The 26441-nt window shown below is 39.6% G+C and overlaps 2 protein-coding genes across 2 annotated transcripts; both read right to left on the bottom strand.

Annotated features, from left to right (window-relative positions):
- Positions 1 to 2267: 2267 nt before the first annotated feature.
- Positions 2268 to 6182, bottom strand: LOC112934357 (protocadherin beta-6-like). Its single transcript, XM_026017781.2, has one exon. The coding sequence runs from the start codon at positions 5578 to 5580 to the stop codon at positions 3133 to 3135; it is 2448 nt and encodes an 815-aa protein (XP_025873566.2). The 5' UTR covers positions 5581 to 6182; the 3' UTR covers positions 2268 to 3132.
- A 9788-nt stretch (positions 6183 to 15970) lies between these two features.
- On the bottom strand, positions 15971 to 19761 carry PCDHB5 (protocadherin beta 5). Its single transcript, XM_026017771.2, has one exon. The coding sequence runs from the start codon at positions 18981 to 18983 to the stop codon at positions 16596 to 16598; it is 2388 nt and encodes a 795-aa protein (XP_025873556.2). The 5' UTR covers positions 18984 to 19761; the 3' UTR covers positions 15971 to 16595.
- Positions 19762 to 26441: the final 6680 nt, after the last annotated feature.

The raw sequence follows: 26441 nt of genomic DNA, 5'->3' as shown, positions 1-26441 counted from the left end.
TTAGCACCTCCCTTCGGCCCAGGGCATGATTCTGGAGTCTGGGGATTGAGTCCAGGGATTGAGTCCGGGGATTTAGTCCAGGGATCGAGTCCTGCATTGGGCTCCCTGCATGGAGCCTGCTTCTCCTTCTGCCTGTGTTGTGTCTCTGCCTCTCTCTGTGTGTGTGTCTCTCATGAATAAATAAATTAAATCTTTTTTAAAAACTACCTAAAAAAAATCAAAGAGGTAAAAACAGTAGAAAACATAGTGAAAAGAAAGCCCAATTTTTGATGGAAGCCTATAACGGAGGGGTAAACAATGTATCAGAACAACAAAACTTATTAAAGCATTTAAAAATATTTGCTTGTGGGCCTTGATTTGGTGCTGTTCATGAGAGTAAATAAATATCAATCAAGACTCAGGGCCAAGCAAATTTGCAACATATTATACAAGGATCCTCCCCATTTTAAGGGACCCCATAGGGCTACACCCTATACACACACACACACACACACACACACATATATATCATATACATAGGGTGTGTATATATAGATACACACACAACATATATATATATATGTACATACATATATATGTTTACATAGTATAGGTATTAACAAATCTAAAGATGCTCCCTCTCCTCATCTCCAGGGAATTATACAGAAGCCCCCCCCACATTAAGTAGAGCAGAAGAAAAATAAAAGATGTCTGGGTAACTGTAGCTGCAGATTGGTCTTCATGTGTGTCTATATTTTCAATATGCATGTTGAGTCGTGAGAAACATCAAGCCATAAACTTAGTTTGCAGTGATTCCCTACTGATAGTGATTCAAGGATCCTAGCTGAAACCAATGAAAATACATTCTGAAGGATGAAACATGCAACCTAGGCTTTGAGGACATCCTACAAATAAATTTTCAAGGGCAATCAACCATATGAGTCACACAAAGAAGCAAAAATAACATACATGAGAAGAATCAGCAATAATACAGCAGAAATAGACCCATAAAACTTTAGCTATCAGAAGTCTCAGATAGATTTAAAAACCAATTATGCTTACCACACATAAATAAATAAATGACGTACTTGATAATTTGCATAAACAGTTTGGCTGTTATGCACTGTCTCTTAAAATATAAAAGGTCTAAATTATGGGGATTATCCTTTTAAAATATATTGTAAATACTATAAACACTGATAAGATACTAGATATAATAAAGAGCATAAAAGTGAGGAGAGGAGGGAGGATATGAAAGAATGCTTCTTTGCTCATTTTGAAGCAGTCAGCTAATTGATGCTAATATCTTAATATGCATCATACCCTTGTTTTTTGATCTTATACGGATTATTTAAGCTTAAGCAAGATCTATAGTTTCATATAATTTGCTTTATTACATTCAAGTAAAACATGATAGTTTTAAATCTAGCAATTTATTATAGAACCATTTTATGAAATTATTTTCATCTATTAACTTATTAACTTGTTCTTATATGCATTCATAGAAATCTTTTAAGGATGTTGACTTAATAATTATTTGGGTGGTGAAATAATGATGCTGATTTCCTTTGTTTTCTGGTATGGAGTTCCCTCAAAAAGTTAAAAATAGAACTATCTCTGGACCCAGCAATTGCACTACTGGCATTTACCCAAAGGGTACAAAACTATAGATTTGGAGGGGTACCTGCACCCCAATGTTTGTAGCATCATTACCAACAATAGCCAAACCATGGAATGAGCCCAAATGTCCACTGGCTGATGAATGGACAAATATAATGTATATATTTAGAATAGAATATTACTCAGCCATAAAAAAGAATGAAATTGCCATCTGCAACAATGTGGATGGAGCTAGAGTATATTATGCTAAGTGAAATAAGTCAGAGAAAGGCAAATACCACATGATTTCACTCATGTGGAATTTAAGAAACAAAACAGATGGACATATGAGAAGGGGGGCAAAAAGAGAGAGGGAAACAAACTATAAGAATCTCTTCGTGATAGAGGAAAAACTGAGGGTTGATGGAAGGAGGTGGGTTGGGGATGGACTAAATGGGTGATGGGTATAAAGGAGGACACTTGTTTTGAAGAGCACTAGGTATTATGTGTAAATGATGAATCACTAAATTCTACTCCTGAAACCAGTATTATACTGTATGTTAACTGACTAGAATTTAAATAAAAATTTGAAAGGTGAAAAAAATCCTTTGTTTTTTTGTTCATCTTAAATATGTGTGAATCATGTGACTATATATTATTTTAAAAGAATGAGAATCATTATTCTCATATTTACATATCCAAACCATTTATTATGAAAAAGTAATCATAAGTCTACAACATTTTTTCTGTTTAACAGGGATGGAATTCTTTAAAATTGTATCAGATGGTCTTGTTCAAAGATACCATTTTTGAAAGAAAATATTGAGCTTAGGAAAAACACCCAGATAAAATACTAGTTTCTTTGAGGAAAGACAATAGCGTTTTCACAACAACACTACAGAGATCCAACCATTTCCAAAGTAATAAAAATTTTTGTATAAATGAAAAGTATTTTTAAGATTGAAAGTCATCATTTACAAGACACTATGCTCATGATAATCAGAAAACACAATTCTCCTAGTCATAACAAGGTATTACTGAACAAGCTCAAACATCAGGAACCTGAAAACATTGCTGACTTCCAAAAATCTGACCTCCCCCCCAAGATTGAGAAATGTCATTTCTCCACTATGCACATGCAAATGTGACTTGGCTAAAAACAACAACAGCGAAGACAACAAACACCCAGAGGCTCAGAATGTAAATACTTCAACAAGCTGAAGTAGGCGATCCCTGGGTGGCGCAGCGGTTTGGCGCCTGCCTTTGGCCCAGGGCGCGATCCTGGAGACCCGGGATCAAATCCCATGTCGGGCTTCCGGTGCATGGAGCCTGCTTCTCCCTCTGCCTATGTCTCTGCCTCTGTGTGTGTGTGTGTGTGTGTGACTATCATAAATAAATAAAAATTAAAAAAATAAAATAAAAAACAAGCTGAAATAACTATAAATATGGCAATCATTATTAATGTATGCATATGCCGCTCTGTATGCGAATGAACAGGTTGCAAACTAATAATACATTAATTATTATCGTTTATCTCCTCTTAAGGTGAGATGCTTAACTGAACCCAAAATGATCTCTAAAGTTAGAGTTTTCCTCGGTGGCCCTACCAGCCCCTTCACCCACGAAATTGGGGATAATAGGCTTGAGGAACTTGAACTCGCTGGTCCCAGTACCCCCCGTCAGACACACCTCGTACTGGTAGCTCTGGGACAGGGTCCCCGCGCCGCTGACGTCCACCAGGTGGCCCGGAAAGTGGCCCTCGGGCACCGCGCAGCCACCCCCCGACGCCGCCCCGCTCCTCCTGCACAGCCGCACCGCCACGAACGCCAGCGCCGAGCACAGGAAGAGCGACGACACGGACGCCAAGGCGATGACCAGGTAGACGGTGAGCGGGTCGGCCCGGGCCTCGGCCGCCGCCACGTCCGGCAGCGGCAGGTAGGGCTGCGAGAAGCCGTCCACCAGCAGCACGTGCAGCGTGACGCTGGCCGACAGCGGCGGCTCGCCATTGTCCTTGACCAGCACCAGCAGCCTGTGCCTGACGGCGTCGCGCTCGCTCAGCAGCCGGGCCGTGCGCACCTCGCCGTTGTGCGCCCACACGCCGAACAGCCCGGGCTCCGTGGCCTTGAGCAGCTGGAACGACAGCCAGGCGTTCTGGCCCGAGTCGCCGTCCACCGCCACCACCTTGGTCACCAGGTAGCCCGCCTCGGCCGCCCGCGGCACCAGCTCGGTGCAGGGCGCAGAGCCGTTCTGCAGCGGGTACAGCACGAAGGGCGCGTTGTCGTTGTCGTCCAGCACCAGCACGCGCACCAGCGCCTGGCTGCTCAGCGCGGGCGAGCCGCGGTCGGCCGCGCCCACGCGGACCTCGAAGGCCTGCAGCGCCTCGTAATCCAGGGACCTGAGCGCGAACAGCTGCCCGTTGTCCGCGTTGATGGACACCAGCGAGGCGAGCGGCAGCTGCGGGTCCCGGGGCGGCAGCAGCGAGTAGGTGACCTGGGCGTTGGCGCCCGCGTCCCTGTCGGTGGCGCTCACGGTGCCGATGTGCAGGGCGGGGCTGTTGTTCTCGCGGACGCGCAGGGTGTAGGTGGTCTGGCTGAAGGCGGGGGCGTTGTCGTTGACGTCGGAGACCGTCACGGTGATGGTGTGCTGGGTTTGCAGCCTGGGGGTCCCCAAGTCACTGACGGTGATGGTGATGTTGTACTCCGCCTGGCTCTCTCTGTCCAGCGCCCCATTTGTTACCAAGGTATAGAAATTCTCGACTGATGGCCGTAGAAGAAAGGGGAGATTGTCATCTATAGAACAAATAACCTGTTGATTTTGTCCAGAATCTGCATCTGATACACTGAAAACTGCCACTATGATCTCTGGGAGGTTTTCGGGGATGGCACTGGTGAATGACGACATGGTCAATTGAGGAGTGTTGTCATTTACATCCAGAACCTTGATCACTAAAGAGCATTTCCCTGATAGTCCCCCACCATCTGTAGCCTCAATATCCACATGATAAGATTGAAACTCCTCAAAATCCAAAGTCTTTCTCAGTCGAATTTCTCCCGTAATTGCGTGTATTTCAAAGGGTTGATTAACGTCATCTACCTGAAACAGGGCATAAGATACCTCCCCAAAGGGTCCTGCATCTAAATCTCTCGCCGAGACAGTGATTATCAGAGAGCCCAGGGAACTGTTTTCAGGGATCTGTGTCTCATAGAGCTCCTGAGCAAACTCGGGGGCATTGTCATTGATGTCCAAGACCAGGATCTGAATCTCCACGGTCCCAGACCGGGGTGGAGACCCACCATCCAGAGCCGTAAGAGTAAGCCTAAGCTCTGGCTGCTCCTCGCGGTCCAAGGCTTTGTCCAGCACCAGCTCCGGGAACTTCCTGCCATCGCTGCGATTGCGAGTGAGAACGTGGAAATGAGGATTGGAGCTGATTGTGTAGCTCTGAAGACTGTTGCTACCAGCATCTAAATCCTGTGCCATTTTCAAAGGAAATAGCTTTCCTGGTGGAGTAATTTCTGATATTTTTAGTAGCATTTCTCTGGCTGGGAACTCCGGGGCGTGGTCATTTATATCTCTGACTCGTAAAGCAGCCTGAAAAAACTGCAAGGGATTTTCCAGTAACACTTGGAAAGGTAGCACACATGGCTCAGTGGATCCGCACAGCTCTTCCCTGTCCAGTTTCTCATTCAGCAGCAAATCATAGGTCTGTGGGTCAAGCTGCAAACACTGTCTGTTCCCCTTGAAAACAACCTGGGCACCCCGTGCAGCCATTTCTCCTTTCCTGAGTCCCAAGTCCTTTGTCAAATTGGCCACAAACGTGCCACTTTCTGACTCCTCCAGTACAGAATATTGAATCGGTTCTGAACCGGCTTCCCACAAAAGCATCCATATAATGAGAATTGCCACTTGCCTTTTCTTGCGATGTACTTTTGTTTGCGCCATCTCCATTATGTCTGATCCCAGAGGAAAAAATCCTTTTCCAGTCCTCACCACCACGTCCACCATCGACCCTCTGAAATGTCTTTGCTGTTGAATTTCCAATTCGTCTTATAACTTTTTTGGCGACGACTGCTGTCCTGGATGCTTCTATCTTATTTGGCTGTAAATGTGTTCTGTATTTTGGGGGGGCTTCTGAATAAAATGAAGTCCACTGAATCTGCAGAACTCTTACTCTCTTAGCCTGCACTGCCACCACGCGTTCAAATCAATAACTTCAGGAGGTGAGTACAGGCAATACCAGTTCCCAAACCTGAGCCTTAGAATGACTTCTAGGTGGAGTCAGTATTTCTCAAATTGTAGCGTGTGAACCACATGCATAAATAATTACTTGGGAGTCACGAGTGTGTTTTTTTCAAGGTCAACTCCTGGGTTTCCCTCCATATCTTGAATGAAATTCTCTGGTGGTGCTAACAGACGAAAATCTGCATTTAAATCTCTCTCTTTAAGTGATTCTCATGCATACTAATATTTAAGAATCTGGTAATGTAAACTTCCTATAATCAATTTTTATTCTTTGGCAGTGAAATTTATCTTTGATGAGTAGTGTGATTTGTGAATCCAAGAAGTACACTATTTAAATGTCCCAACAAACAAATCAATAAACTATACAAAATGTAAAAGTTGCTTAGCCATACCAATTAAAAATAAACAATTTTATTTTTAAAAAATGTATTTATGATAGTCACACAGAGAGAGAGAGAGAGAGAGAGAGAGGCAGAGACATAGGCAGAGGGAGAAGCAAGCTCCATGCACCGGGCCCAACGTGGGACTCGATCCCGGGTCTCCAGGATCGCACCCTGGGCCAAAGGCAAGTGCCAAACCGCTGCGCCGCCCAGGGATCCCTAAAAATAAACAATTTTCTCTAAACTATATGGCTTAAAAAATAATAAATAAACTATATGGCTTATAAAGTGGCATGAATAACAGACTTAATTTATTTTGTGGTTACATCTGTACAGTAAGAGGAACAATTAGGCTATTAGGAGACATAATTACAATAGAAGTATCTAATCAATTAAATTATTTAAAAGAGGAAATAGCAGTGCACCTGGGTGTACAATAGGTTAAGCCTGGGACTCTTGGTTTTGGCTTATGTCATGATTTCAGGGTTGTGAGATGGAGCCCCCAGATGGCTCCAAGCTCCCTATGAGCCTGCTTAAGACTCTCTTTCCATCTTCCCTGCCATCACCCCCCTTGCATGCATGCGCACACACTCTCCCTCTCTCAAAGGAATCTTTAAAAGGGGAACTAGCAACAATCAGTAGTCTGTCATAAGTAGGCATTTTAGGATTTTACTTCATTTTTTATGGGTAGAATTGGTCATGATTTCATTCATTTTATTCTAACTTTTAGATCAAATTTCCCTCCTATATTAATTAATCAGGACTCAAATATATTACCCGGCTGTAAGGACATAATGCAAAGCAGAAAACAAACATTCAAGAATCACCTCTACTACCCTATCACAACAAAGATGACACTAGTTTCTATAAATAAACCCCATATAAGGTAATATGAAAGGTGAATTACATTTGAATGGACTTCACGGAATTCAGTGATGGTTGGTTCATTGTGGCTATATCCATTTCCTTCTCACCAGTTTCTGCTCTGGCAAATAGAAAAATATGTCTCTAAATATCCTTAAAGTACATGAAATGGATCAGGGTCGCATGTAAGAACACAAAATGTAACAATTTCATTTCAGATTGATTTCATATTTATTGAGATGGGAAATCAACTGAGTTCAACCAAAGTTCACATCAGGTAAGAGCCAAAATGATGGAAGATTAAAAATGAGGATATTTTTCAAGATGTTTCAACTCTAGGTAAAATCAGTAAAGCTAAATAAAGCCTAAAATCTGAACAGATGAAATAATTTTATAGTTAAAAAGCATCTCTATCTACCCCGAAGGATAAAAGTAAGATTACTGTGATCAGCCTCCATGGTTCACTTGATAAATGTTACTGAGAATAGACATCCTTGGGAATATGAATAACAAACTAATGAAGTAAAACCAACAATCATAAACATATTAGATGGGTTTAGTTTCTTCTTTGGAATAGTCATTTCCAACTCAATCTTAAGTGCTTCTTTCCTTCAGTGGGCATTCTGATTCCAGTTTAATGGCATCCCTGGCATCTGTGTAGTCATTTGTGCATGCTCTTTGTCCACAGTGTCACCAGGCATTTCACATGTACCTTACTGGATTATTTTTCATTTTAAAGCAAATTTTACTAGCAATACAGTATCTGTAAAACTCAATTTAGATCACTGAAATTTCTTTGAGAACATTGCTTGTTATGACAGAGAGGAAGAAGATCTTAATGTATAATCCAAGGACATCAGTTGGTATGTGAAGAAACTGCCTTTTTATTGAAATGTATTACTTTAGATTCTTTCAGGAGAATGCTTCTCTGTCTTATTCTCTTTTGCTTTCCTTTGCTTTGCTAGAGTAGAATTGAATTGACATTTACAAACTTAAATCACAAGTAATAACTCTTTAACATTGGTGGAAAAAGTTCAACACAGCATACAGCATAACTTCCATGTACATATCACCCAGCTTCACAACATCTTGTCTTGTTTCATCTACACCTTCCCTTCCACTCTCCACCTCCCACTAAATGTTTGTTTTTGTATAGTTCTTTTCTTAAGGTAGTGTCTACCCAAATTGAAATGCACCAATCTTAACTGTACCATTTTTACAAATGGATCCATCCATGTAACCCACACTTCTTTCAAGATATAGAACATTTCCATCATTAATTGGGCATCTTATTAATCATATTTTCCAGCTTAATTTTAATACTTAGATGGCAAAACCTTGGTGTTCTCTGGACACAACATAGAAAGATAAACAATGTAAAAAAGCACCATACCCTATGCTCATTATGCTCATGTATGCTTATGTGAAGTGACAGATCATTAAGATTAATTTAACTGATTACCAGTCAGCTGAAATAATACTTTGATGAAACATTGTAAAGTATATTGAACTAGATTTCATTTAGTTAGCTTACATTTATTCATAGCTCTTCAAGCTGGTTTCCATTTTATGCTATAAATGTTTATTTTCCTTTCATTCCATTATAAATTTTTAAAATTCTAATGTTCTAAATGTGAGACAGGAATCCATCAAAATCCTAGAGAAGAACACAGGGAGCAACCTCTTCAATCTCGACTGCAGCAACTTCTTGTTAGACACATCTCCAAAGGCAAAGGAAACAAAAGCAAAAATGAACTACTGGGACTTCATCAAAATAAAAGGCTTTTGCACAGCAAAGGAAACATTCGAGAAAACTAAAAGACAACGAACAGAATGGGAGAAGATACTCGAAAAGTCTTAATAGATAAAGGATTAGTATCCAAAATCTATAAAGAACTTTTTAAACTCAAATAAAAACTTATTAAACTCATCCAAAAAACAAATAATCCATCAAGAAATGGACAGAAGATATGAACAGACATTTCTCCAAAAAAGACATACAAATGACCACCAGACACATGCAAAAATGCTCAACATCACTCAGCATCAGGGAAATACAAATGAAAACCACAATGAGATACTACAACACACCAGTCAGAATGGCTAAAATTAACAAGTCAGGAAACAACAAACGTTGGCGAGGATGCGGAGAAAGGGGAAACCTCTTGCACTACTGGTGGGAATGCAAGCTGGTACAACCATTCTGGAAAGCAGTATGGAAGTTCCTCAAAAAGCTGAAAATAGAGCTACTCTATGACCCAGCAATTACACTAGGTATTTACCCAAAGGATACAAACATAGTGATCCAAAGGGCCACCTGCGGGATCCCTAGGTGGCGCAGCGGTTTGGCGCCTGCCTTTGGCCCAGGGCGCGATCCTGGAGACCCGGGATCGAATCCCACGTCGGGCTCCCGGTGCATGGAGCCTGCTTCTCCCTCTGCCTATGTCTCTGCCTCTCTCTCTCTCTCTCTCTCTCTGTGACTATCATTAAAAAACAAAAACAAAGGGGCACCTGCACCCCAATGTTTATAGCAGCAATGTCCACAATAGCCAAACTATGGAAAGAGCTATCAACAAATGAATGGATAAAGAAAATATGTATATGTATATATATATAATGGGATATTACTCTACCATCAAACAATGAAATCTTACCATTTGCAACAACATGGATGGAATTAGAGGGTATTATGCTAAATGAAATAAGTCAATCAGAGAAAGACAACCATTATAGGATTTCACTCAAATGTGGAATTTAAGAAATAAAATGGAGGATCATCGGGGAAGGGAGAGAAAAATTATATAAAATGAAATCAGAGAGGAAGACAAACCATAAGAGACTCTTAACTATATGAAACAAACAGAGTGGCTGGAGGGGAGGTAGCTGGGTGGATGGGGTAACTGGGTGATGGGCATTAAGAAGGACACGTGATGTATTGAGCAGAGTGTTATATGCAACTGATGAATCACTGAACTCTACCTCTGAAACTAGTAATACACTATATGTTAATTAATTGAATTTAAATAAAATATTTTAAAAAACAAAAAAATTTTAAGAATAAAAATTCTTCAATTTACTAAAAATGAAAGATAAAGACTAACCTTAAAATCTTCTTTAATTTTGTGTGGGAAATATCAGAAAGGGAGACAGAACATAAAGACTCCTAACTCTGGGAAACGAACTAGGGGCAGTGGAAGGGGAGGAGGGCGGGGGGTGGGGGTGAATGGTTGACGGGCACTGAGGGGAGCACTTGACGGGATGAGCACTGGGTGTTATTCTGTATGTTGGTAAATTGAACACCAATAAAAAATAAATTTATTTAAAAAATCTTCTTTAATTTTATTATGAATCTCTTAAAAATCTTATTTAATTTAGCTATATGTAAGGAAGAACAATAATTTAAGGCATAGATAGAGGTATGTAAGCAATCACTTAAAGAACCCTCTGAATTGATAGGAGAAATGATGCAGGAAAGTTTGAAAATATAGAGGATTTCAGGGGTGCCTGGGTGGCTCACTCAGTTAAGCTTCTGACTCTTGATTTTAGCTCAGCTCATGATCTCAGGGTTGTGAGAACATTGAGCCCTGCGGCTCTGAACTAGGCATGGAGCCTGCTTAACATTTTCTTTTTCTGCCCTTCCCTTCTCTAACAAACAAACAAACAAACAAACAAACAACAAAGAACCAGCTTTTTATTTCATTGATTTTTTTTTAGGCGATTTCATTGGTTTCTCCTATTATGTTAATATTTCCTTCCTCCTGCTTCTCCTGCTTGATTTTGGGTTTTACTCTTCTTTTTCTAGATTCTTGAGGTGGGAGATTAGATTATTGGTTTGAGACTTCCTCTTTTCTAATGTATGCGTTTAGTGTCATAAATGTCCCTCTCAGCACTGCTTTAACTGTGTCTTATAAATTTAATTTGTCTTTTCATTTTTGATTCAGCTTGATATATTTTTTATGTCCCTTGAGACTTTGTCTTTGATCCACGGATTAATTAGGTGTGTTGTTTAGTTTCCAGGTTTTTAAATATTTTGCTGTTATTTTTCTTATTTTTTAGTTTGATTCCATTGTGATAGAAGAATTCACATTATATGATTTAAATTGTTTTAAACTGGTTAAAGTTTGTGTTATGGCTTTGTTTATATAGTCTATCTTGTATATTTTCTGAAAGCATTTGGAAAGAATGTATATCTAGTGTTTTTGGCTAGGAATTCCATAAATATGGATTAGATTCTGTTGGTTGATGGTGTTGTTTAGTTCTGAGTTCTTGCTGATTTTCTGTCTAGTTGTTCTTGTTAAGAGAGGGTGTTGAAGTATCCAACTTTGATTGTAGATCTATGATCTATTTTTCCTTTGACTCCTTTCGGTTTTTATGTCATTTATTTTGTAACTTTGTTGTTTGGTGCATACATATTTAGGAATGCTATGTCCTCTTTTATCATCATATAATATCCTACTCTGTCAATTTCTTCCCCACTTTCTGGACATTTTATTCCTTCTGATGTCTACTTTATCTGACATTAGTATGGTCACTCCTGATATATTTTTATTAACATTTGCATAATATATTTTCCATCTTTTTTACATTCAATCTGCCTATATCATTATATTTGAAGTGAAGTTTCTTGTAGACAGCATACAGTTGGACTTTTTTTATTACATGTACCCATATTTTTGTTTGCTGTATTTTTCTCCTTCACTAATATCCCAAGATTCCTTTTTTTTTTTTTAAGTAGGCTTCATGCTCATCGTGGGGCTCAAACCAGTGACCCTGAGATCAAGATTCACATTCTCTACCAACTGCCAGCCAGGAACTCCCTTTTTTAATTAATTAAAATTTTTGGATTTTATTTTTAAGCAATCTCTATACCCAATGTGAGGCTTGAACTTACAACCCTGAGATCGAGCCACATCTCTTACTTAGTCCCAAGATTCCTTTTTTTTTTTTTTTTTCCCAAGATTCCTTTTTTTAAAATGGATTCTTTTCCATTTGGAGAACTTCCATCAGCCATTCTTTTAGGGTAGGTGTACTGAGAACAAATTCTCTTTCTGGAAGATATTTTCACTGGATATAGAATTCTGGGCTTCAGATAAGAAATGAACCTGAATTATTGATTTAAATATATGTGAAGATATGTTAAAGCCAACTGATGGAGTTTAAAATGCTGAATCTACTTGATCTTGATTCTAGGAACACTCTATTTTCAATGACACAGGAACACAAGAATAGATCAAAGGAGCAGAAAACATTGTCCTTATCACTAAGTAATATGGCTCTGCAATGAACAATATATTTTATTGTGGTTAAAAACATAGGGCAGCCCGTGTGGCTCAATGGTTTAGTGCCACCTTCATCCCAGGGCGTGATTCTGGAGACCCAGGATCGAGTCCCATGTCGGGCTCCCTGCATGGAGCCTGCTTCTCCCTCTGCCTGTGTCTCTGCCTCTCTCTCCTCTCCGTGTTTCTCATGAATGAACGAATGAATGAATGAATGAATGAATAAATAAATAAATAAATAAATAAATAATAAAAACATAACATAAAATTTACCATCATAGCCATATTTTGGTGTTCAGTTAGTGCTAAGTACATTCACATTGTTGTGAAACAGATCTCCAGAACATTTTCATTTTGCAAATCTGAAACTTTATGCTCATTAAACAAAACTCCTCTTTACCTCCTCCCCAAGTCCCTTGTAACCACCATTCTACTTCTGTTTGTATGAATTTAACAATTTACATATATGATTTAAGTGGAATCATACAGTACTTGCCTTTTTGTGACTATATCATTTCATTTAGAATAATTCCCTCAAAGTTCATCCACGTTGTAGCATGTGAAGGCTTGCCTTCCTTTTTAAGGCTGAATAATATTCTACTCATTTTTTTAAAGATTTTATTTATTTATTTATTTATTTATTTATTTATTTATTTACTAGAGAGAGAGCACAAGCAGGGGGAGCGGCAGGCAGAGGGAGAGGGAGAAGCAGGCTTCCTGCTGAGCAGAGGACCCTGGGATCATGACCTGACCTGAAGGCAGATGCTTAACCAACTCAGCCACCCAGGCGCCCCTAATAGTCCATTCTTTATACACACACACACACACACACACCGCACATTTTGTTTACCCATTCATCTGTATGTGGGTATTTGGATTGTATCCATCTCTTGCCAGTTTTGATTACTACTGCTATGAATATGGGTGCACAAATATCTTTTTGAGACCTTGCTTTAGATTCCTTTAGATATATATCCAGGAATGAGATTGCTGGATCATAAAGAAGTTCTTTTAAATTTTTGAGGAGCCTCCATATTGTTTTTTTGGCAATTGCACCATTTTATAATCTCACCAACATTGTCAAAGGTACTGGTTTCTCCACATGGCTGTGAACACTTGCTGTTTTCTGGGTTTTTTTGATAACAGTTCATCCTCATGTGCGTGAGGTAATATCTCATTGTGGTTTGGATTTCCATTTCTCTGAAAATTACGGATGTTGAACATTTGTTCATATTTTTGTTGGCCATCTGCATATGATCTTCAGCGAAATGGCTATTCAAGTACTTTGTTGATTTTTTAGTGGGGTTACTTGGTATTTTGTTGTTTTTGTTGGGTTGTAGGAGTTCTTAAATATTATGGACATTAATTCCTCATCAGATAAAAGATTTGCAAATATCTTCTCCCATTTGATAGCTTGCCTTTTCATTGTTGTGTTATTTGATGCATAAAAGTTTTTAAGTTTGATGTCTCATTTGTTTATTTTTTGTTATTGTTGTTTTTGGTGTCATACCTAAGAAATCATTACCAAATTCAACATTATGAAGCTTTTCTCCTATGCTTTCTTCTAGGAATTTTACAGTGCAATGAATATTTTGAGAAAAAGAAAATCAGCCTCTTATAAATAGGAATTGGCCTGGCACTCACAAATATGCCATGATCTTCTCCTGTTGAATATCAACAACTTCACAAACAACATCATTAAAGATCATTGTGATAAGATGGAACAAAACCACAATAAGATGATATCATAATAATGCATGAGTAGTGACAAAAATAAGAACAGTGTAAAAAAAAAAAAAGATCAGAATCCTCTGCCCTGGCTTATTAGAAGTGAATGCTGGTTTTTTTTAAAAAAAAAAAAAAAACAATTACAGCTTTAACTTCACTTTGTTCTTGTCATCTCCTAAATAAAATTCAACAAGAGACCCTATAATAGAATACTCCTGTTCACTGAAAGCATCCAATCCAGGGCTACTTCCTTGCACCCTATGCTAAATCACCTATCACAAGCCCAAAACCTATAGTTCCTTTTTAAGGCACTATTACTAAGGTGACCCATGGTTTCCCAGGATGTGCAGTCTCCCTCATTACAAGTCAATAAACCCAACTCTGTTCTGTGTTCCTGGTGATCTTTGGCTGCAAGGCATTCATAATTTATATGGTCACTAAAGGTGAAATTTTAATATTGATTGTCAGGTTCTAAAACAGATCTACAGACAAGAGGGGGAATTCTTACATGTGGTCATAGAGTAAAAATGTCATCAACCGTGACTATAAAAGTAAGTTAATTTGATAGAGGTCTGAAAGTGTAAGGGAGAAAGAGGTAAGAGAAAAAAATAAGAATTGCATTCTATTCTGTTATACAAGTAAATGCAAAGGAATGTTAGTGGGACAATAAATGTTAGTGGAATAATAAATAAGGGTTTAAGTTTGTGCAGGGAAGTACTGGAAAATAGTGACACAGCTATATGTAAAGGATGGATGAGAAGTTTTAAGTGTACTGAGTACTAAACAACAGTAGCAATAAATTGAGGAAATTGTTTAAAGTTTATGAAAAATTACAAGCATATTCTTCAGTAATAAAGAAATGAGTAGAAAAGGAAGTAGAAATAAAATGTTTTAAAGTTCTTTCTGAAAGGATAAAGTGAAAAACAACACCAAGGATTGGCAAAAATATGGAGGAACTGGTACATCCAGACCATACTGATAGCAGTGTAAATTGGTACAAACCATTTTGGAAACCTATTTGGAAGTATCTACTAAAAGTAACCATGTGCTTAGTAGCACATTCCATCCCTAGGTATATACCAACCTATGCTGCTTAGTAAGCAGCAATTCCATCCCTAGGTATATACCAACAGAAAGGCATATGCATGTTTGACAAAGGACATGTATGAGAATGTTCAAAGCAGAATTATTCAAACAGAATATTGTGAAATATTCACACAGTGGAATACTATACAGAAATGAGAACAAAACTAAAAATAAAAGCAATATCGCAAACTTCATCAACATAATGTTGAGTGGGGATCCCTGGGTGGCGCAGCGGTTTAGCGCCTGCCTTTGGCCCAGGGCGCGATCCTGGAGACCCAGGATCGAATCCCACGTCGGGCTCCCGGTGCATGGAGCCTGCTTCTCCCTCTGCCTATGTCTCTGCCTCTCTCTCTCTCTCTCTCTCTCTCTCTCTCTCTCTCACTGTGTGCCTATCATAAATAAAAAATAAATAAATAAATAAATAAATAAATTTAAAAAATGTTTAATTAGGATTTAAAAAAAAAAAAAACATAATGTTGAGTGAAAGAAGCCAGACACAAAACAGTTCATATTCTACTATTCTATTTATATTAATTCAAAACAAGCAAAACCTAAAACATAGTACTGAAAGTCAGGATGTTTGTTATACTTGGGCTGGTAGTGACTTTAAGGAGTAATTTGTGTGGCACCTGAAATGCTAGCAATGTTTCATTTCTTCATCATGATACTGGTACCAAGTATGTTCACTTTCTGAAAACACACTGAGCTGATAGTAGGCTTTGTTCCCTTCTCTGTATGTATAATTCAGTAATAAAATGTTTTTTAAAATGTTTGCCAGTGTGAATCAGAGCTAGAAAAGAAGAGTAGATAAAAAGATTGTTGCTTTAAAAAAAAGATTTATTTATTTAAGAGAGAGAGCGGGGAACGGGGCAGAGAGAAAGGGAGAGAGAGAATCTCAAGCAGTCTTCCCAGTGAGCACAGATCCCTACACAGGCAGATCCCAACCCTGAGATCAAGACCTGGGCCAAAATCAACAGTCGGAAGCTTAACCGATGGAGCCACCAAGATCCCCAGAATACTGTTGCTTTTTATCAGATTTTCTCACACATCACATTTGTTATCATGTGCATGTATTTCTTTGAAAACAAAATTATGTTAAAACATTTTTATTTTGGCTATTTGGCACCAAAAACAGAGTGTAATGAAACAATGGATAGAATACAGAGAAAAACAAGATCTAATTTCATTAAAATAGTTCATCCTGACAAATACCATCAGGAGCAAACAATTCTGAAAAAAACTGCATGCATAGATTTAGGTGGCACTGTATCCAATGACATAGAATTCAGTTTTCCAAAACTGTACAAGATGAAGTTCAAAGGAAAATTCACTACGAAAAGGACATCATACCTGGAGGTGGGGTTTTTCTCCATGACGCTCTCAAACTTGGTATTTGGGGGAAATTAGAGATAAATGACAAAACGCATGGCATTATGACTGATCTCTAATTGAATCCAAAACTATTCCGGAAGGTGGTGCTTTCCTCTATTTCTTCGCCAGCGCCATGGGGTGAAAATTTGGGAATAACAGGCTTCAAGAATTTGAACTCGCTGGTCCCTGAGCCTCCCGTCAGACACACCTCGTACTGGTAGCTCTGGGACAGGGTCCCCGCGCCGCTGACGTCCACCAGGTGGCCCGGAAAGTGGCCCTCGGGCACCGCGCAGCCACCCCCCGACGCCGCCCCGCTCCTCCTGCACAGCCGCACCGCCACGAACGCCAGCGCCGAGCACAGGAAGAGCGACGACACGGACGCCAAGGCGATGACCAGGTAGACGGTGAGCGGGTCGGCCCGGGCCTCGGCCGCCGCCACGTCCGGCAGCGGCAGGTAGGGCTGCGAGAAGCCGTCCACCAGCAGCACGTGCAGCGTGACGCTGGCCGACAGCGGCGGCTCGCCATTGTCCTTGACCAGCACCAGCAGCCTGTGCCTGACGGCGTCGCGCTCGCTCAGCAGCCGGGCCGTGCGCACCTCGCCGTTGTGCGCCCACACGCCGAACAGCCCGGGCTCCGTGGCCTTGAGCAGCTGGAACGACAGCCAGGCGTTCTGGCCCGAGTCGCCGTCCACCGCCACCACCTTGGTCACCAGGTAGCCCGCCTCGGCCGCCCGCGGCACCAGCTCGGTGCAGGGCGCAGAGCCGTTCTGCAGCGGGTACAGCACGAAGGGCGCGTTGTCGTTGTCGTCCAGCACCAGCACGCGCACCAGCGCCTGGCTGCTCAGCGCGGGCGAGCCGCGGTCGGCCGCGCCCACGCGGACCTCGAAGGCCTGCAGCGCCTCGTAATCCAGGGACCTGAGCGCGAACAGCTGCCCGTTGTCCGCGTTGATGGACACCAGCGAGGCGAGCGGCAGCTGCGGGTCCCGGGGCGGCAGCAGCGAGTAGGTGACCTGGGCGTTGGCGCCCGCGTCCCTGTCGGTGGCGCTCACGGTGCCGATGTGCAGGGCGGGGCTGTTGTTCTCGCGGACGCGCAGGGTGTAGGTGGTCTGGCTGAAGGCGGGGGCGTTGTCGTTGACGTCGGAGACCGTCACGGTGATGGTGTGCTGGGTTTGCAGCCTGGGGGTCCCCAAGTCACTGACGGTGATGGTGATGTTGTACTCCGCCTGGCTCTCTCTGTCCAGTGGTCTCTCCGTAACTAGAGTGTAAAAGTTCTTGAATGTGGGTTTCAGGAGAAAGGGGAGATCGTTCTGGATGGAGCAAACCATCCTACCATTGTCTCCGGAGTCTGGATCAGAAACACTGAAAACAGCCACTACAGTCTCTGGTGAGTTTTCTGGGGTAGAGCTCGCGAGCGTAGACATGGTAAGTTCAGGGGCGTTGTCATTCACATCCACAACCTCTATAGCTACGGTGCATTTTCCTGAAAGACCCCCGCCGTCCGTGCCTGCAATTTCCACATTATAGTGTCGAGTTGCCTCGAAATCCAATGCCTTTGTCAGACGAATTTCTCCTGTAATTTCATCTATTACAAATGGTTGAGTAACTTCATCGCCTTGGAATAGAGTGTAGACAACATTCCCATATGCTCCTTCATCTAAATCTTGGGCAGAGACAGCGACAACCAAGGAGTTTAGGGGGCTGTTCTCGAGGATCTGTACCTCATAGAGCGACTGTAAGAACTCAGGGGCATTATCATTGATGTCCACGACTTCAATGCGGACTGCAGTGGTCCCAGACCTGGGCGGAGCCCCACCATCCAGCGCCGTGAGGGTTAACCTGAGCTCAGACTGCTCCTCCCGATCCAGCGCTTTGTCCAGCAGGAGCTCTGGGTATTTTCTGCCATCTCCGCGATTACGAGTGACAACGTGAAAATGGGAATTTGAGCTGATTGTGTAGTTCTGCACAGTATTGATACCTATGTCTAAGTCCTGAGCTATTTTCAAAGGAAATATGGTCCCTGGCTGAACGCTCTCTGGGATTTTTAGGAGCATTTCCTTGTCTAGGAACTCTGGGGAATGGTCATTTATATCTGTAAGCTGCAGATCAGCCTGAAAAAACTGCACCGGGTTTTCCAGTAATAACTGGAAATATAGTATACAGGGATCGGTCGCCGCGCACAGAACCTCCCGGTCTAGTTTTTCATATAGCAGTAAATTCCCGGTTTCCATATCCAGCTGCAAGAGCTGTCTGTTTCCTTTGTAATGGATTCGCGCGCCCCGAGTAGCCAGTTCCCCCACCCTGAGCCCCAGGTCTTTTGCCAGGTTGGCCACAAAGGAGCCACTTTCTGTTTCTTCTGGCATGGAATACCTAATTGCGTCAGAGCCAGCCTCCCACAAAAGCAACAATATAGCAAGAAAGATAACTTGCCTTTTCTGTGGCGTTTTTGTTAGCGCAGTCTCCATTGCTCAGACCCAATTCAAGAAGATGCAGTTTCTTCAAGTCTGTATGCAATCAACCCAGATGATTTGGTTAAATAACCTCGATTTAGATATTTCTGACTGACTTGCCAAGAATGATGTCTTCTCTGAAGATATCTGCCCCTAGATCTTACCTAAAATGCCTCCTTTTTCTAGGAAGCGCTCATTGTTCTGATTCCCAGCTTAATGGCGTCGCCGAGAGCCACGGAGCCTTTCATTCAGACTGCTAGCCTGCAGCGCCACCAGGCGTCCTTATTCACTATGGCACATTGTATTTGCCATTTCGTTCCAAATTGTAACTGGTATGGAATCAAAGTTCTCATTAGTCACAGAAGTGCACCTGATAGTGTCTCCAGTTCTTAGATATTGGAATTTCTAAAGAAATATTTGTTGAGTTAACTTAATGTGAAACAATACTTTTCAGAACAAGCAAAAATGATGTATTAATGCTCCTCATAAAATACATCTTGAAGGGATCCCTGGGTGGCGCCGCGGTTTGGCGCCTGCCTTTGGCCCAGGGCGCGATCCTGGAGACCAGGGATCCAATCGAATCCCACGTCGGGCTCCCTGCATGGAGCCTGCTTCTCCCTCTGCCTGTGTCTCTGCCTCTCTCTCTCTCTCTCTGACTATCATGAATAAATAAATAAAATCTTAAAAAAAAAATACATCTTGAAAAGAAACTCCCGGGGATCCCTGGGTGGGTGGCGCAGCGGTTTGGAGCCTGCCTTTGGCCCAGGGCGCGATCCTGGAGACCCGGAATCGAACCCCACATCGGGCTCCCGGTGCATGGAGCCTGCTTCTCCCTCCGCCTATGTCTCTGCCTCTCTCTCTCTCTCTCTCTCTCTCACTATCATAAATAAATTTTAAAAAAATTTAAAAAAGGAAACTTCCTCTTGCGGGTTTCTTATTTGATTACATTCAAGAAATAAGTGATAACTGATGTTCACAAAAGTTTACAAGTTTACAAAAGTTATTTTTATTTTTAAATATAAAATATCAGAAAAGGGTACAAATTATAAGTGTAAATTCACTACATTTTCAGGAAGTGAACACTCCTATTAAGTGGAAACCAAATTAAAACTAAAATGTTACCAAAACCCTAAGAAGCTACCATCTGTTTTTGTCTGGAAATTACCCTCCTCACTAACGGTAAGCATGCTTCTGACTTCTATTATCACAGATTTTTCTCTTTTTTATTTAACTGTTATACAGATGGCTGTATGTAGTATTTCTCTTTTATGTTGGCTTCTTTGACTCAACATTATACTTTTAAAATTCATCTATTATATCTTGCCCTGATTTATTTTATTCTCAGTGCTTTATATTATTCTACTGTATGACTGTACTACTATTTATCTATTCTCCAGTTGATTCATATTGGGGTTTTCCAGTTTGGGGATATTTTAGATAATGCTACTATGAACATTCTTGTACATGTCTTTTGGTGTCTATGTGAGCATTTATGTTGAATATATTCCTAGGAGTTAGACTTCTGAATGCAAAAATGTGCACATATATTTAGCTTAGAAGATACTGCAAAAGTTTACAAATGTGGTTTTACTGAAACCAGTAAAGAATGACAGTTCTAGTTGCTCCATGTCCTTGTCAACATTTGATATTGTCTTTTCATTTTAACCACTCTGATGACTGTGTGGTGACTGTATATTGTAACTTTAATTAGCATCTCCCTTATTAAATTGAACACTTTTTAAAACACGTTTAATGGCCATTAGGGTACATTCTTGTGAAGTTGCTTGTCTTTTGTCTATTTACAGCATTTACCTTTTTTTCTTATAAATCTTTAGAAGTTCCTTATATATGCTGAGTATAAGTACTTTTTCATAAGTATTTATTGAAAATATCTTCTCCCATTCTATGGCTTGGATTTCAGCTCTCTTGGGCTATCTTTGATGAACAAAACTTATTTTTGGTCTAACTTATCAATATTTTTCATTTATTGTTGGGACGTGTGTTCCCTTTAAAACTTCGCATATATCCCATGTGAAAATATTCTTGAATTTTTAAAAAATCAGTTCTTTTACTTTTCATATTTAGAGCTTTAGTCTTCCTGAATTTGATTTTCTTTCATATGAATGGGGTTAGGGTTACCTTATTTTTTCATAAAAATATCTAAATGACTTTGCACTATCTATTCAAAGAAGATCCATTCCTCATCATTTCTGAAGTGTCATTTTGTTATAAGTCAGTCTTTCAAGACTCTTCTCTTAATTTTTCTCTTCGTTTATCCTGCAATATCATATTGTCTTAATAACTGTATCTTTATTTTTTAAGATTTTATTTATTTATTCATGAGAGACACAGAGAGAGAGAGAGGCAGAGACACAGGCAGAGGGAGAAGCAGGCTTCAGGCAGGGAGCCTGACATGGGACTTGATCCCAGGTCTCCAGGATCACACCCTGAGCCAAAGGCAGGCACTAAACTGCTGAGCCACCCAGGGATCCCCATAACTGTATCTTTATAATAGGCTTTACTATATGATAGGTAAGTCCTTTGGGGGGGAGTTACTATTTATGTATGACAAATACCCTATATCCTGATCCTCTCTGGTCAGTTGGTAGAAATGATGTTGGCTTGGCGAGTCTGAGGATGGAGCATCTGACTCACTCAACTTGTGAAATGGCCCCACAGCTAAAGTAGGTGCTAAACTGGCTGTTGAACCTGCTTCTCACCTACTCAACCGCCCCCCACGTTCATTTGGGTGGACGCGTGGTTGTCCGCGCAGATGATATGGTTGCTAATGGAGTATTTCTGCGGTAAGTACAGGTCCAGTCGCTCTGCTTGTTGAGAGCACACCTGCTGCCACCACCATGAGCACCAGCACAGAAAGAAGTCCTTCACTTTTATTCATTTTCTTCAAGATGGTTTGGGTTTGTATTGTTCCTTTGTATTTCTATATAGACTTTAGATTTGGCTTGTAGATTTTCACAAAGAAATCTGCTGAAATTTTGTTTAGGATTTTATTCCATCTATAGATTGATTGGAAAGAAATGACATGGAGAATGGTGAAAACTAACAAGACAGGAAACAACAAATGTTGGAGAGGATGTGGAGAAAGGGGAACCCTCTTGCACCATTGGTGGTAATGTGAACTGGTACCATCACTCTGGAAAACTGTGTGGAAGTTCCTCAAAGAATTAAAAATAGAGCTACCCTAAGACCCAGCAATTGCACTCCCAGCAATTGCACTACTGGGGATTTACCCCAAAGATACAGATGCAGCGAAAAGCCAGGACACCTGCACCCCAATGTTTATAGTAGCAATGTCCACAAGTGCCAAACTGTGGAAGGAGCCTCAGTGTCCATCGAAAGATGAATGGATAAATGTGATATATATATACATATATATATATATATATATATGCAATGGAATATTACTCAGCCATTAGATATGATGAATACTTACCATTTGCTTCGACGAGGATGGAACTGGAGAGTATTATGCTGAGTGAGGTAAGTCAATCGGAGAACTGACATATTCCCAACACTGAGTCTTCCAACTACTGAAAGTTATATATGCCTCTATTTTAGATTTTTAACTTTTCTCAATATTTTATAGTTTTTCAGTATGTCTTACACATATTATTAGATTTGTTTCCAGATATTTGATTTTAAAAACTATTGTAAATGATATTCAAAATCTTACATTTTATGATTTTTATTGTTATTGAAAATACAATTTATATCTGTATGCTACCTTATATCCAGTGGAACTGCTAATTTCATTTATTAATCCTAATTGTCAATAGATTCTTTATGACTTTTTTTATATACAAGCATATAATTTAAAAAGAGACATTTTCTTTCTCCCCTTTCAATCACTGAAATCTCCCTCTCAATTTCAATCTCCACTTTTATTTTTTCTTTACCTTATTTCACTGGTTAGTACCTATGGTATAATACTGAAGTGAAATAGCAAAGGCAGGCATCCTTGTCTTATTCTTGATAACTAAGGGACACTTGAATAATTTACTGTTAAAGATAATTTTTCCTGTGGGTTTTATTTTATTTATTTATTTTTAAATATTTTATTTATTCAAGAGAGACAGAAAGAGAGGCAGAGACACAGGCAAAGGGAGAAGCAGGCTCCATGCGGGGAGCCCGATGTGGGACTGGATCCCAGGTCTCCAGGATCAGGCCCTGGGCTGAAGGCGGCGCTAAACCTCTTGAGCCACCTGGGCTGCCTTCCTGTGGGTTTTGAAATACAGTCTGAATGTTCCCTTCTATCTTCAGTTTGCTAAATACTTTACCATGAACATGTGCTGAATTTCATTAAAAGACTTTTTTTGTATCCATTGAGATTATCATATTATTTTTTTCTTTATCTGTTCATGTGATTATTTTAATTTTCAAATATTAAACTGGATTTGCATCTTTAACACATTTTTCTCATAATCTACTATTTCCTTTTTATATATTTCTGAATTTTATTTGCCAATGCTTTGTTTAGAATTTTCCCATCTGTGTTTATAAAAGAGATAGACCTGTGCTTTTCCTCTCATGTCTTACTCAGGTTTGGATGTCATAACCCATTGAAGTTATGCTGGCACTCAAATGATTTGGGAAATATTTCCTATTTTTCTATTGTCTGAAAGAGTCTGCAAAAACTGGTGTTAGTTTTTCTGTAAGTATTTTGGAAGAATTCACTAGTGTGTATTGGAGTGGCAAGGTTTCTTTAATAACAAGTTTAATTTACTTAATATATATGCCTAATCAGATTTTATATTTCTTCTTGCTTCAATTTTAGTATATTGTGTTTTTCAAAGATGTTTTCCATTTTACATAAATTGTCAGATTTATTGGCACAAAGTTGTTTATCATATCCCTTTTTATTTTTTTAATATCTGTGGGATTGGTAGTGATGTTCCTTTTTTATTCTTGATATTGCTAATTGGTGTTTTTTTCCTTCTTGATTAGCTTTACTAAGAGGTTTTCTTTTAAAGATTTTATATATTTATTTGAAAGAGAGATAGAGAGAGGGCAGTTGTAGTGGGGAGGGAGAGAGAGAGAAGAGAGAGAGAGAGAAAGAATCTGAAGCAGAGTTGGGGCTAAGCACAAGCCTGATGTGGTGAAGCTGGATCCCAGGACCCTGAGATCATGACCTGAACCAAAACCAAGAATCTGATCCTTAACCAAGTGAGCCACCCAGGCACCCCATTATGAATTTTTTATTTTTATGAATCATTACAAAGAGGCAACTTTAATTTTACTGATTTTCTGTATTGTATTTTTGTCATCTATTTGTTTATATATATGTTTTTTCCTTCTTTATTTGTATTTGATTTGTTCTTTTTCTAGCTTCTTCAGAGGAATCTTGGATTATTTATTTTTGATCTTTCTTAACATGTAGATTTAAAGTTTTTAAATTTCCTTCTAAGTCCTGTTTTTATGTAGCAAATCTTAATTTTTACCCAGTTCAAAATATATATGGAAATTTCTGCTATGATATTTTCTTTGACCCATGTATTATATTATTTCCTTTTGTAGTATTTGGGGATTCCTTGTTATTTTTTTATTTTTTATATTTTTATTTTTAATTTCATTTCATTTTACTTCAAGTAGGCTCCACATCCAGTGTGGAGCCCAACACAGGGCTTGAACCCACCACTGTGAGATCAAGACCTGAGCTGAGATCTAGACTTGGACACTTAACTGACTGAGTCATCAAGGTGCCTCCTTGTTATATTTTTAATTCTGTCTAAATTCCACTGTCAAAAAGCATACTCTGAGTCATTTCAATTCTCTTAAAATTTTTGAGGCTTGTTTTTTACCTAGAATATGGATAATTTTGATATAGTTCATATGCACATAAAAATAATGTGTATTCTCCAGTGTGCTGTGTATGTCACTATTCCAATATGATTATTGTGTTGCTCAGATTTTTAGTATTCTTGGTGTTTGTATGTTTGTGTATATATGTCTTCTTATTCTATCAGGAATCAAGAGTTATAGTAAGTCTACTATGATTGGATTTATCTATTTATATTCTCTCAGTTTAACTTAAGTATTTTGTATCATATGGGCATATATTCAGTCTTAGAACTGACAAAATGCTGGTAGATTTACTTCTTTATCATTATGAAACATCTCTTTTTTCTCTGCCTATAATGCATCTTTCTTCAAGGTTTCCTTCGTTCTATATGAGTACAGCTACACTAGGTTTATTTTGGTTAGGTCTGTATTATATCTTTTCCTGTTTTTTTAACTTTCTTTTTTTAAGATTTTATTTAATCAACACAACCTGAAACCTAAAAATCCTGCCCTCAAACCATTTCCCCAGCACTGACACTGGGATCTCCATCTTCCCTTTCTTTCCAACGGGATATTTTTGTACCAATATCAATTCCTTTCTTTGTGCTTTCTCTATTTTAGAGACACCTGGGTGGCTCAGTGGTTGAGCATCTGCCTTTGGCTCAGGTTATGATCCCAGGGTCCTGGGATGGAGTCCCACTTTAGGCTCCCTAAAAGGAGCCTGCTTCTCCCTCTGCCTGCCTGTGTCTCTGCCTCTCTCTGTGTCTCTCATGAATAAGTAAATAAAATATTTTTAAATTAAAGATATGGTATGCAAGGGAATAATATTCAGCCATGATAAAGAAGGAGACTCTGACATTTGTGACAATGTGGATGGATTTTGAGGGCATCATGCTAAGTGAGATAAATAAGACAAGAACTGTATGGTATCTCTTATATGTCGAAGCTGAAAAAGTAGAAACAGAGAGTAGAATGAGGTGGATAAATGGGGAGATGTTGGTCAAAGGGTACAAATTTCCAGTTTTAAGATGAATGAGTTCTGGGGATCCAATGCACAGCATGGTGACAACAGTTAATACTGTATCAGATACTTAAATATTCTCACCAGAAAAAAAAATCCCAGAAATTATGTAACATAATGTACGTGTTGAGGAACTTTATTGTGGTCATTATTTCTCAACATCTATGTGTGTCAAATCATCACTCTGTGTACCTTCAACTTACACAATGTCAATGATATATCTCAATAAAGCTGAAAATTTTTGAAAGAAAAAAATATTTTATTTGCTTATTTGAGAGAGATCATAGAGGGAGAGGGAGAGGGAGAAGCATACTTGCCACTAAGCAGAAAGCCCAATGTGGGGCTCGATCCCAGGACCCTGAGATTATGACCTGAGTTGAAGGCAGACATTTAACCAAATGAGTTACCCGGGTGTCCTTATTATTTTAGCTCTCAATCTTTTTATTCTATCTCACACAAACACACATTATTATGACAGCATATACAATAGTTGAACTTTTCTTAAACCTAGTGTGAGAATTTTTGGTTGCTTAATGTGATTATTACTTAATCTAATCACAATTACTGTAATATTTCATAATTCTCCATTTATATTTATCATCTTTTTTTTCTATTTTTCCGTAAACTTTCATTCTTTTTTGGATTATTCAGAC

The sequence above is a fragment of the Vulpes vulpes genome, chromosome 2 (assembly GCF_048418805.1).
Source record: "Vulpes vulpes isolate BD-2025 chromosome 2, VulVul3, whole genome shotgun sequence".
In the NCBI taxonomy this organism is placed as follows: domain Eukaryota; kingdom Metazoa; phylum Chordata; class Mammalia; order Carnivora; family Canidae; genus Vulpes; species Vulpes vulpes.
Note: the sequence above shows the minus strand (reverse complement) of the source record. Positions and strands in the feature narration are given on the sequence as shown.